Source organism: Acomys minous (assembly GCF_964271855.1).
Source record: "Acomys minous genome assembly, chromosome: 2".
In the NCBI taxonomy this organism is placed as follows: Eukaryota; Metazoa; Chordata; class Mammalia; order Rodentia; family Muridae; genus Acomys; species Acomys minous.
Genome location: NC_140484.1, coordinates 3,359,430 through 3,373,576, shown reverse-complemented (window position 1 = coordinate 3,373,576; position 14,147 = coordinate 3,359,430). Strand labels below are relative to the sequence as shown.

General features: G+C 45.1%; 1 protein-coding gene across 5 annotated transcripts in view; it reads left to right on the top strand.

The window, feature by feature from the left end:
- Positions 1-14,147, top strand: part of ATRNL1 (attractin like 1) — a 566,124-nt gene that overhangs the window by 164,695 nt on the left and 387,282 nt on the right. For all 5 annotated transcript variants that reach the window (XM_084800216.1, XM_084800215.1, XM_084800217.1 and 2 more), the window contains exon 25: positions 13,850-13,911. In XM_084800216.1, the coding sequence (XP_084656342.1) occupies positions 13,850-13,911 (62 nt within the window). The remainder of the gene's footprint in view (positions 1-13,849; positions 13,912-14,147) is intronic.

Sequence of the window (14,147 nt, the reverse complement as noted above, 5' to 3'; positions counted from 1 at the left end):
GTACTGTCCCTCAGCTCACTGTTCTCTTCCTTTGTGACTTGAGAATTCTTATGTATGTGTCTCTCACTGGCTCCTTCTCCTTTGTAAAGGAGATATCACAGATTTTCTCTTTTGATTTCCATGAGGCTTACGGAATAATCTCACATTTATGGACATTTATTTTGGGCCTACAATAGCATTGACTCCATAAATTATTCTACATTTTACTCTCTTTCCCCATATTTATTTGTATTAAGGGTTGCATATTTCATATTGCATATGACATTTATTCAGGACTCGACTACACATTTATCTTCAGCATTGGATGTTCCACTTATGTTTGTTTTTATAAAAAGTATTTTTTACTTCAACTTGAACTCCCTCCTACATTTTGCCTATTTCTGTTTTTCTAGAGCAGTCTTCGTCACTTGCTCATTTCTGCAGGCTGCCCCTCAGTTTTTCCACACCTGAGTGTCTCCCCATTTCCTATGTGCAACACTGCCCTGCAGTGCAGGGTCAGGACGCGGGATCGCACAGGTGTGCGGGGCAGGTCTTCTCGATGCCCTAAGGTTTTCGGGTGTTCCTCAGGATGTGTTTGGAGAGAGACCTCTCGTCTCCTGTGCCTGACGTCTGAGTCAGCCAGGGAATTTTCTGTTTCCTTCTCTTCATGTATTTTTCTCCTCTTTTCCTTTGTAAATGCTGGTGTTCTTGATGGTGTCCTATATTCAGTGTAGTCTTTTTGTTTTGTTTTGTTTCAGTTCTTTTTTCTCCTCAGATGAAATATTTTCAAGTCCCCACTTGGGATTCGATGTGGGTAATACAACACTTTACCTATATAGTCTTTTCCTCTAAAACTTACATTCCTAATCTTATCATGGGGGCAAAAGAAAAACACTGTGGGAACATGGAGAGACCTTTTGATGACTTTTCTAAAGATTCAAACTTTTTAAATTTTATGTGTATGAATATGTACCTGAACATATACATGCATACCCTGTGTATTCTTCACACACACACACAAAGACCAAAAAAAAGTGTCCGGTCACCTGGGTGTGCAGTGAAGGGTGTTGTGAGCCACCTTTTAGTGCCATCTACAAAACCATACGTGGTGCTGAGTGTTGCAATACCTACATCCTACCCTTCAGCCCAATGCAGGCCCTTAACTACGGCAGGGAGTCAGATGAGAGCATCCTTGTCTAAGGGAAGAACTGATATTAGCTTTATGTTTTACCTATACTTTTTATTCTCTAGAATTTCATGGTCTAGCAAAGCCAGAAAGGCCCTGGTTCCCCATTGTGAAATACAAGTGTTAACCCAGATTCTTCTCAGATATTTGAATTTTCCGTTCATCACTGCATGTTTGCTGTAATGAAGCAGCATGTGTTTTTCTCTCAGGGAATTCCTGGTGCTGCTGTTCGCATTGGTCATGTGCTGGGCATGGCCCAGCATCCTGTCTGTGATGGGCACCGGGGAGAATGAGATTGGTCATGTGCTGGGTGTGTCCCAGCGTCCTGTCTGTTATGGGCACCGGGAAGACTGAGATTGGTCATGTGCTAGGTGTTTCCCAGCATCCTGTCTGTGGTGGGCACCGGGGAGACTGAGATTGGTCATGTGCTGGGCATTGCCCAGCATCCTGCCTGTGATGGGCACCGGAGAGACTGAGATTGGTCATGTGCTGGGCATTGCCCAGCATCCTGTCTGTGGTGGGAACCGGGGAGACTGAGATTGGTCATGTGCTGGGCGTGGCCCAGCGTCCTGTCTGTGGTGGGAACCGGGGAGACTGAGATTGGTCATGTGTTGGGCGTGGCCCAGCATCCTGCCTGTGATGGGCACCGGGGAGACTGAGATTGGTCATGTGTTGGGCGAGGCCCAGCGTCCTGCCTGTGGTGGGCACCGAGGAGACTGAGATTGGTCATGTGCTGGGTGTGGCCCAGCGTCCTGCCTGTGGTGGGCACCGGGGAGACTGAGATTGGTCATGTGCTGGGCGTGGCCCAGCATCCTGCCTGTGGTGGGCACCGGGAGATGGAGACTGGATTACTGTAGCTCACGGCTAGCCAGGGCAACTTCGTGAGGCTGTACTGCTGTGGACGGTGACTCAGAACAGGTCTCACCTATGATGCCGCCTGGGCTACTTACATGGTCTTGCAATCACCAGCGCTTTTGTGCATGTACTAACTGTATAATTTTAAAAACCTTCAGAAACACTAAATTATGCATGATTTATAAAAATAATTTCTTCAAACAGCAAAATGCTTTATAACTTATTTTTCAATTAATTACACATCTGAATTTCAACAATGCTTGATGCCATCTCGTTTCATCTCGTATACTGCCTTCTACGCACTATTTTAAATACATATTGCGAAATATGTTAAGTATTATATATTAATTGAAGCATCTGTCTGATGTTATTGACTGACAATTTTTATCACCCTTGCCTATTACTGTTCCTGCTGAAACATTCTATGGAAGGACTTACTGTGGACCACATGCTGAAAAAGATTTTTCAGACCATATGGACAGTTTCAGTTGCCTGTGAACCATATATGATGTAATATAATTTTCAGTGCTGTCAAATAGCTAGGATTTCAATTTTTTAAATGAAAATTTTATGACCTCTGAACTTGAGTTTTACACATTTATAATTTTTGGTTGTAATAAAATCTAAATACTATTATGCCATTTCTTTTGGTAAGGAAATCTATCTAAAATGGGCATTTGGGGGGGTAATTATTATATGGTAAGTTATTTTGTTGAGAATGCTTAACATGTCATGAATACTGAACTAATTTAAAAATTAAATACTTTATAGATTTCTAGTATTTATATACTTAAATATATAATGTTTATATTATAAGTGTACAGTTACCATAACTATGTAAATAAATGATATATACTTATATAATATATATGTACAAAATGTTTATATATGCAAGTTTGGATATCCTTTAACTACATGATATTTTATGCCCCACAAATTAACTCAAAATAGATGAGATTTTGATGTAGATACAAATTTATTTTTTAATGAGGAATTTCTCTTTGGAAAATTTAGTTGTGCTTTCCTAAGAATCACTCAAATTTATTCATTGACTGCGTGTAAATCAAGACGCTGACTTCTTTGCTAGTTTCTAGGAATTGTAACCACGCGGTACCATGTCTAACAATATTTGTGTAGTGGGAACTCAGGTAAACTGGGGTCTCTGTATGTGATGAGCTGCTGAGGGGGCAGCTCAAAGCCGGAGCAGCTGTGCGACCTCACAGATTCCCATTTGCTTCCCTGCATTTTGCCTTAGGTCGTGGCTGTGTACGTGGGGTCTTAGGCTGTGGCTATGTACGTGGCGTCTTAGGCCGTGGCTGTGTATGTGGTGTCTTAGGCCGTGGCTGTGAATGTGGGGTCTTAGGCCGTGGCTGTGAATGTGGGGTCTTAGGCCGTGGCTGTGAATGTGGGGTCTTAGGCTGTGGCTATGAATGTGGGGTCTTAGGCCGTGGCTGTGAATGTGGGGTCTTAGGCCGTGGCTGTGAATGTGGGGTCTTAGGCCGTGGCTGTGCACGTGGACTCTTAGGCTGTGGCTGTGAATGTGGGGTCTTAGGCCGTGGCTGTGAATGTGGGGTCTTAGGCCGTGGCTGTGAATGTGGGGTCTTAGGCCATGGCTGTGAATGTGGGGTCTTAGGCCGTGGCTGTATATGTGGGGTCTTAGGCCGTGGCTGTGCACGTGGACTCTTAGGCTGTGGCTGTGAATGTGGGGTCTTAGGCCGTGGCTGTGAATGTGGGGTCTTAGGCCGTGGCTGTATATGTGGGGTCTTAGGCCGTGGCTGTGCACGTGGACTCTTAGGCTGTGGCTGTGCACGTGGGGTCCACATCACCTGCTTCCCCAGGTCACCAGCATCAGTCACTCAGCAGCTGAGCATTTAGTGTTTAGCCCAGCGTTTAGGGGGCAGCTTCCTATGTGCAGCTCTGTTTATCCTGGGGAAGAAAGAGGCAGCGAGAGAAAACCGCAGGTGGGGGGAGGATGCAGAGCGGGCAGGCATGAGTCTTGGATCGAAGCCTCATGGGGGAAAAACATCAGGGACAAGACAGTCCAGAGGGGAGGGAGGAGACAGAGCGACACAGAGAGAGGCACACAGAGACAGAGCGACACAGAGACAGACACAGAGACAGAGACCCAGAGACCCAGAGTAGAGTGCAGAGACCAGGCCCCATTTAGCACATAGCTGTGCGCGCTTTAAGAAGGTTGGAGTCCCAGTGTAAAGTGATGGAGAAACAGAGAAATGTGAGCAGGGAATGAGGGAGTGCGCAGAGGCCAAGGATGTTCGCAGCCAAGCAGAGAAACTTCTGACTGGACAGAGAATGGTAGCTGTTGGGGTCGGGGCTAAGAAAGCAGCCGCGTGCATTAAACCTGGGAAAGCCACCGGCACTCCACTACGTCATGTCTCAGATCCTCATACGATCCAAACGATCCAATGTTATAAATAGCCTTCAAATGTTTATAATCAAACTAATCTGTGTAATATTTATGCATCATTGCTTGGGGTGCCTTTTCTTATGTTTTACTTCCGAAAAATGATCTTGTTAGATGATCTGTTTTCTATTTTAGCATTTTAAAAAAATATTATTTTCTAAGTTATACACACCGTTTTATCAAGAGCCACTACAAATTATTGGCAAGAAGTCTGCTCTCCTAGAATAGGTCATCATAGTTGATCTTATCAGCAATAATTCATTTTAAAATCTTATACTCACTTTTAAAAATAAATAGGAATATAAGGTATCAGTTTCTTAAATCTCCTGCATGGTAAGTAGCCCGGTGCGTCTTAGGGTCTGGCTGGTTCCCCAACTTCCGGTCTTTGTGTCAGCGCTCGCAAATGGCTCGATTTAAACAGCAACATGGAGCAGCCTCTTACTTCAGTGTGTTAATGAACTTGAGAGTTTCGGCAATCCCTTTCTGCTGTATTTCCGTCCTGTTTATCTCCAGCATCGTATCAGAAGTTACCTATGCATGGCAAGCTGACATTTAGCACAAACACATCAATGCGCCCTTTATAAGGAAGAGCTGTTTCTTTAAAAATTTCTGACATTTTAGATAAATATCATGTCATGAAAAATTCTCTTCCCAAGTACACTTTGTACAGCTTCTTTAAATCAGATCATATGATTGAGGCCATTGACTACAGTGAATTCACGAAATGTCGTCTATGTCCACTTCCTGTTGTGGGTCTGGGCATGCTCAGTACGCATGCGCACTTTAGGTGGTAGGGTGACTAGCCACACTGACTTTCAGCGGAGCTTTTTGGAGAGTCGCTGTTCAGTCATTCAGCCGGACAACTGAGGATATTGTAAAAATCATAGTGGAACAAGTCTCGTGGATGATATTTCTCTGAATAGTCACTGGGTGATTTTAATTAAGTTGTTACAGGGAAAAGAGATTTAAAGGCGCAGTTATACTAGCTAATGTTTTGAAACATTCTATATGTAACTTGTATAAAGCTAATATTTTTCTTTGGAATGACCACAGAAAGTAAATGGAAATATTGATTATTTGTAGTGTGCTGTGTTCTAGCTATGGCATCGGTCAATAGAAATCTTTATAATTAGATACTTACAGATTTTAGGGTTAATACTATTCTATATCCCGAGGAAATGCTTTTGAGCCAACTGCAGATTTAGTATTTTATTCTTATGGATTGTCTCTTTGTTCTTAAACACTGTCAGCTGAGCGGTCGTTCTCTTAAAGCCTCACACTTACTTTTTAAAAAATATTTTATTAATTTATTCATATCACATCTCGTTATCCCCTCCCTTGTATCCTCCCATTCCTCCCTCCCTCCCATGTTCCCCCTACTCCCCTCCCCTATGACTGTGACTGAGGGGACCTCCTCCCCCTGTATGTGTTCATAGGGTATCAAGTCTCTTCTTGGTAGCCTGCTATCCTTCCTCTGAGTGCCACCAGGCCTCCCCATCCAGGGGATGTGGTCAAATATGGGGCACCAGAGTTTGTGTGGAAATCAGTACCCACTCTCCACTCAACTGTGGAGAATGTCCTGTCCATCAGCTAGATCTGGGTAGGGGTTCGAAGTTTACTGCACATATTGTCCTTGGCTGGTGCCATTGTTTGAGCAGGACCTCTGGGCCCAGATCCACCCATCATAATGTTCTTCTTGTAGGTTTCTAGGACCCTCTGGATCCTTCTATTTCCCCATTCTCCCATGCTTCTCTCACCTAGAGTCCCAATAGGATGTCCTCCCCTCTGACCCACTTTCCTGGTAAGTGAAGACTTTCATGGGACATGTCCAGATATACGTGAGTCTGTACCATTTGAGTCTTTTTGCTTCTGGGTTAGCTCACTCATTGTGATCATCACATTTACTTTTGTATGTAAAGAAATGGCACTTTAGATCCGAGTGAGGTATGCATGCGGATAATCTTAGTATTTGGTAAGTAGAGGCAGGGTGATTAGGAGTGCAGGGCTATCCTCAGCTTCTCAACTACTTAGACTGTCTGAGGGTAGCCTGGGCTATGTGAGGCTTGTCAAAAGGAAGGAAGAAGGAGGGATGTATTGAAGCAAGGAGGCACCTGCCAGGGTAGTTAAAATATGTTTGTGAAATCTTGTTTCAGGAGATTTTATGTATTTTATAATTAAAATTAATGTATTATTAAATAGAAATAGATGCTTTGCATTTGAATATATACTTCCCATAGCTTCAACTTTTAATACATATCAATATTATAAATAAACATAAATAATTTAAAATGTTTTTGTCATAGTAGCTACGTTTTTAGGTCCCTTACATGAATAACGAAACCCCCAAGAATACCATGCTGCTAAGTTTTGCTATAGAATTGATTCTGGAAACTGTAACTAGATCCTTTCCCATAGCAAGTACCTGATACATTTGGAAATGTATCAGCACCATAACAATAAGCATAAAACACGGTTATTATGGAGCCTGTATTTTAGTGGGGAGTAGATAATGTAAGATTATAGTATAGAAATGGCTTGCATGCTACTCAGAGCAAGAAGGAAGGCACCCACTCTGTGTGTCGCCACAGTGTGTGACAACTACAGAGGAACCCAGGTGATCCCAGTCAGCTCACAGGAGCCAGCTGCGCAGAGTGGATTTCCGTCCCCTGCAGCCCCTCCTTTCTTGGCAGGAAGGCCTTGAAGTTGCCTTGTGCTGCTTCAGCTAGAGAAGAAGTGAGAACAGCCAGATACACTTGAATCTAATACAACATTACATTTCTTCTGTTAACTTTTTTTGTGCCGGCCAATCTCAGCATTTTGTCTACTTTGAGACAGTTTTATAAAAGTATTTCTTAACCCAGCCATGAAAATACAGCAAATAGATTTTTTTTCCTGTTCTTTCTTCCATAAGCACTTAGGACGTTTCAATACACTGCATGATTATTGAAGTCAGTTGGCTCCTTCTCCTGTAAGAATGCTAACTTGGCAATCAGTATATTCACAAACTGGGCACTAGATCCTGACCATGCTAGATCCTTGGTGAGACAGTCACTGCAGGGAAAAATCCACACCTTGTGAGTGGCCATCTTCAGAAGATCTTGATATATTCTCTGCTTTATGACAGAATATTACAATTTGGAGGATGTGTGAGGGAAATTTCTCTCAGGGTTTTAGCAGTTTGGAGTCTGTCCTGGGAGTGATGGCATGTGGTAAGGAGCTTCCTGTTGTGTTGTATCCTGGCAGGACACATCATGTAACAAGAGACGCTGCCTCTTCCCATAAAGCCACCAATACCATCTTGGGGGTCACTCTGTGACGCTATGTCCAAATACTGTCAGTGTGTAAGTTTGAGGGTTCATGTTTCTAGCACATCGTCTTGGGGACACATTCAGATCACAGCAAAGGGGATTCTGGTGGGGTTGAGTGTCTACCTGGGATTGCATTTGAGTTCTCCTAAATCATCCCTGATTTTTTCAATTTGCATAATCAATCTAATGTTTTTTCTTAGTGTGGCGTCCAACAGTGGGGTAATAGTTCCCATTGGCTTCTGTACAGAAAATCTCAGGTGAAGAAATGTTTTAAGAATGGGTGCAGCAGTCTTGAGTCTGCTGTGGAGGAGCCACTTTGCCACACTGTAGCGTTTGTTGTTTGCTAAGCACAAACCAGGTGTGCTGAGTCTGTTTTCCAGCTGAGAACATGGCTCCTTGGGTGAGAGCACTAGCCACACAAGGGTCAGGACTTGAGTTTGAATTGTAGCACCCATATAAAGCCTCCACTCCTACAATCCCAGTGATGAGAGTACAAGTGGGGTCAAGGGCAAGGTGATTTCTGGGGCCCCTCTGGCCAGCCTGGCTGGAAAGGAGATGAAGCGAGAGACGCTCTAAGGGAGCAAGGCAGAGACTTGATGGAGGGGGGCACGCAGAGTCCATCGCTCCCAGCCCGGGGTCCTTATCTTAATGGATTTATCACTTTGGTTTGGCATTGCCTTTCCCACTCCTTCTTCTTAATTTTTTTTTGTAATTGTTGTTTGAAATTTCATACGTATATGTAATTTATTTTGGCCAGTGCTTTTTCTACTTCATTCCCTCCACCTTGAGCTGTGGCTCCTTCTGTTGCCCAGTCAGTCCTGTCTCCGTTCGCGTTCTGTTACTGTGAAGAGGCGCCGTGGCCAAGGCAACTTTTATAAAAGAAAACATTTAACTGAGGCCACTTACAATTTCACAGGGTGAGTCCATGACCTCCATCACGGTAGGAAGCATGGCAGCATGCAGGCAAACATGGCATTGATAGCTTACAAGCTGAGGCACAGCAAGAGAGATAGAGATAGAGATAGAGATAGAGATAGATAGAGAGAGAGAGAGAGAGAGAGAGAGGTGGGGGGCAGGGCTGGTGTGGCCTCAGAGCCTACTCTCAGGGCCACACCTCCGCCAACACAGTTGCACCTCCCATCCCTTCTCATCCTTGTCAAACCTTTCTGCTCCCTGGTTTCCGCATTCAGATATTTAAGCCTATGGCCACTGTACAAATCACCACAGCCTGCCTCCTATCTCTTCAGGCAGCTATTGAAAAATATAGATATTTTTATATGCGCCTTACCTCAAGCCATGGGTTTTCTTCTGAAGTTTGTAGTCCTTTTGCCCACACAGGGCAGGTAAACTCCATACCTGTGGGCTTGGAGTCACGTGCTGTGCCCACCTAAATTTATCATGGCATTATTGGTTGTTCCTTTTACCTAGACACCTGTTAATTAAAAATATGTCAACCCCTTTATGTGTTAGTGTGAGGCTGATGGTGGATATGCAGGACTTCCCCATGCTGTTGGTGGAGCACACGGTAGCTGGAAATGCACCTATAAATGGAGTTCCAGTGTAGTGCGGGGAGGTCAACTGAGGATCTACCAACGCAATCTAAGGGTAGCGTGCATTGAGGAACTTACAGACTTACCACAGCCTGAACTTTCAAAATGCCATAAACCTAAACATTAATCAAGAGATAGAAGATTTGAAGAAATTTATAATCCATAGATTATTTGAAAAACCAGAGAATGTTAAATATACAAAGGAACTTAATTTTTCATAATTGAAACATAGTTTGGGGCAATGTTAGATTTAAGTCAAATTTAATGAAAACTATTTTCAAATGTAACAAAAGAAACAATCAGCAGAAAGGTTTTAAGTATCTGCTATGGGACCCTGTTAGCACAGTTCTTACGTTCCTGACTTATATATCTGGAGAGTTAGAATATCTAGATTGCAAAACAAGACAACACTGTCAGCCAATTTAAGCAATACAGTATTTTTACGAGTGCTAGAACACAGGAGGCAGGAGTAAACCGCAGATGTAAGTTGAGACCCCAGTGTGTCCTCAGGAGGAGCAGGGAAGCAACAGGGATGCTCTGGGAACCCCTCAGATACAGTCACCACAGACAAAGCAGAGCAGCTTTGCCAAGCCCAGTGGCAGTTAAGAGCGAGGAGGGGTCTTCACAAAGTTGTAAACTGTGCTCCAAGCAGCTCATAGCACACGGAGTTTAAAAAGCAACTTAATAAACTGAAGTCAGGCCAACATTGTCGAATTGGCCACAAGACACGAAAATCAAACCGAAACAGAGTGGGCTGAAGAGAGACACAGCAAGGGATGCCCAGTGCTAACTGTGGGCGGGGCGTGGGGGGGCAGGGGGGGGCAGGGGGGTGGAGAGGCAGGGAGCTAGGAGAGCGTGGCAGTGTCACATATTCGCACACCATTCCTGCTGATTGCCCCCTGCAGTGCCAAGGTCACTGTGATCACTTGGGAATGTCTGTCACTCACTAACAGAAGGCGTGGGTTTCCAATTGACGCATGGGCACTAGGAATAAACAAACAATATTACAGTAAACTTAGGCTCAGACTCTAATTCCACCTGGTGTAAATAATTGTCATGTGGTTTTCCTGCCCTGTGGGGATCCATATGACAGCAGAGTTGAGAAGAGAATAATCAAGGTAAATGAACAAAGATATATGTGGCAATGTCTATATTGTTATGAACATTTGGCTAAATTATTTGTAGAAGGTAAGTTTATGATGAAAAGTACTAAAGCGTCCAAAACTTGAGGTAGGTATAGTTTCCGTCAATGACAAAATAAGAAAGATTGAGATGTTTTCCCAAAGCTTGCTCGGTTTCAGCTTTCACATCAAGGCTAACCTGGGGTGCAGTCTGTAGCCCCTACTCTCCCTTGTAGCACTGGGGGAGGCGCTGGCCCTTGGCAGACTTGGAGTCCTTACAAGGGGGATTAGCCCTTCTGGTTGCCCTCAGCCTCCTGCTGTCCCGATGACACAGCGCCTCAGAACTCTCCTTGCCAGAGTCTACACAACACCAACCGTGCATATGCGTCAAAAGATACCGACATTCGTTTGTTTTCCATGTTTGTGAATTCCACGGCCCACTGAGGCCCTAAGTAGCATTTAACTTCTATTCTAGGAAGTTCACTGGGCGTCTCATATTTAAGTTATTCCGCGCAGGGCTGCTTTGTCTTGGTTTGCAGTCTTCTCCTCGCACTCAAGGAGAGGCAGGTCCGCCTCGAGGCGGTGGGGCCCCTTTCCCCAGGCGATTGCGCTGTTGGCGGGATGTTTCCCCAAGCTGCTTCTCCTTTCAGAGCTCATCCCTGTGCTGTGCGGGGTCATCTCCTAACCTACGTAAACCACGCTCCTTTGCTTTAGTATGATTCAGAAGGTCGCTCAGATGCTTTTTATTTGTTATATCTCGAGTTTTCCTAACATTTAAGACATAGAACAAAATGTTTGATAAGCAACATTTCTACCAGAATCTTATCTGGGGATAAAAAACTCAGATATATTTTTTAAAGTTTTTTTCTTTCATCTTTTAAAATATTTCCTCCTGTAGGCACTTTAAACTAATTATGTTTCCTTAGATTCTGTATAAACTCTTTATAATGCAGTTGCTTAGAAACTTGCTGGGAATGAATGTTACTATATTTAAGTTTACATGTGCAGGCCAGAAGCCTAAGTAATTGCTCAAATGACTTAAGGTGTAAATCATCAATCGATCAGTCAATCAATTTTTAAATACCAAGTAGGGACTGCACATTCAGCTACAGCTAGGGGTAATGCCCTCACCCAAGAGTGCTCACAAGTGCTCACAGGCTTGGGTTTAATCATAGCGTGTGCTCACACACATGTATACACACACATTCACATGCATATATAGGCACTACACACACATGTACAAGGACACACATCCACATGCATATATATGCATTGCATACTCACATGTACAGGAGCACACTTTTACACAGGTGTGTATACAAACACATATACACATGCATATACACACATGCCCACACACAGAATCAAACAAGCAGACAAACTCTCCTGCTATTTTTGTCCTTTGAAGCCACACTGAAATCTGGGACGTGTTTAGGGTTCATCAATGTTGCTGTATACATCATTTTTTACTACATTTTCATTTCTCTTTCCTTTTCCTCTCACACTATGATGTAGATGCTTTCTTCATTACCATTCAACAGGGGACACCTGAGGCCCATAGCTCTACAGTTTTCTGAAATGTCTGAAGCAGCTGAGTGTGGTGTCATCCTAGTCACTACTCTCCACTCAGCCGCTACGCTGTTGCCTGTGGCACGTGTGGTTCCTGAAGAAAGAAGCTACAGTGCAGGGCCTGTGACTGACAGTCAGTGCAGTGCAGGGCCTGTGACTGACAGTCAGTGCGGTGCAGGGCCTGTGACAGTCAGTGAGGTGTAGGGCCCGGGACAGTCAGTGAGGTGCAGGGCCTGTGACAGTCAGTGAGGTGCAGGGCCTGGGACAGTCAGTGAGGTGCAGGGCCTGGGACAGTCAGTGAGGTGCATGGCCTGGGACAGACAGTCAGTGAGGTGCAGGGCCCAGGACAGTCAGTGAGGTGCAGGGCCTGTGACTGACAGTCAGTACGGTGCAGGGCCTGTGACTGACAGTCAGTGCGGTGCAGGGCCTGTGACAGTCAGTGAGGTGTAGGGCCCGGGACAGTCAGTGAGGTGCAGGGCCTGGGACAGTCAGTGAGGTGCAGGGCCTGTGACAGTCAGTGAGGTGTAGGGCCTGGGACAGTCAGTGAGGTGCAGGGCCTGGGACAGACAGTCAGTGAGGTGCAGGGCCTGGGACAGACAGTCAGTGAGGTGCAGGGCCCAGGACAGTCAGTGAGGTGCAGGGCCTGGGACAGACAGTGAGGTGCAGGGCCCAGGACAGTCAGTGAGGTGCAGGGCCTGGGACAGTCAGTGAGGTGCAGGGCCCGGGACAGTCAGTGAGGTGCAGGGCCTGGGACAGACAGTGAGGTGCAGGGCCCGGGACAGTCAGTGAGGTGCAGGGCCTGGGACAGTCAGTGAGGTGCAAGGCCCGGGACAGTCAGTGAGGTGCAGGGCCTGGGACAGTCAGTAAGGTGCAGGGCCCGGGACAGTCAGTGAGGTGCAGGGCCTGGGACAGTCAGTGAGGTGCAAGGCCCGGGACAGTCAGTGAGGTGCAGGGCCCGGGACAGTCAGTGAGGTGCAGGGCCTGGGACAGACAGTGAGGTGCAGGGCCTGGGACAGTCAGTGAGGTGCAGGGCCTGTGACAGTCAGTGAGGTGCAGGGCCTGGGACAGTCAGTGAGGTGCAGGGCCTGGGACAGTCAGTGAGGTGCAGAGCCTGGGACAGACAGTCAGTGAGGTGCAGGGCCCAGGACAGTCAGTGAGGTGCAGGGCCTGGGACAGACAGTGAGGTGCAGGGCCCGGGACAGTCAGTGAGGTGCAGGGCCTGGGACAGTCAGTGAGGTGCAGGGCCTGGGACAGTCAGTGAGGTGCAGGGCCTGAGACAGTCAGTCAGTGAGGTGCAGGGCCCAGGACAGTCAGTGAGGTGCAGGGCCTGGGACAGCCAGTCAATGAAGTGGCAGCAACTTTAGCTGCTGTGCTGGGTTCACATTGTGTGGTTTGTTTCTTATTAATGTAGAATTGTAAAATGGAATAACATTGTTTCTGTGTGTACAATGAAATGCATGGGGTAGGTATTTTCCTGGTTTCCTAGAATATAGTTGAGTTTCAAACAAGTAATTATCAACTGTGTTAATTAAAAACATGCTCATTACTAGATCAGGAAGTTCACCTGCAAGTTTCATATGTCACAGTGTGTTACATGGGACTCATAGCTCACATCTCTGGAAATTTCATGATAGGTCTTAATTGCCTGTTATTATAATCTATATTCAACAGTCAGCATTAATAATGTTAGATATTCCAGGTAACATTTTTATGTTAGCACACATTTTATTTACAGTATGTTAAGTCTAACTGTTCTGCTGATTTAGAATTATATTTATAAATACTGTGAAACATCACCCCATGTTTTAAAGAATTCAAACTCAGTAAATCTCAAATTTTCTTATATTTTGATTTTTCAGATTGCGTTTTCACAACACAATACAATCATGGATCTTGTGCAGTTTTTTGTCACCTTCTTCAGGTAATTGGCTTTTGTTGACTTTTAACTCATTAATCGTGTGTGTGTGTGTGTGTGTGTGTGTGTGTGTGTGTGTGTGTGTGTGTCTGTGTCTGTGTCCATGTGTGTATATACAGTCTGTCTGCCAGATCATTTGTCAATTACTTCTTATTTCCATTCTTGAATGCACATTGTGGAGAGCAGAGCAGAGCAGATGGACTGGACTTGCAGTGCAGTGTGCGCATCTTTTACACTGCTTC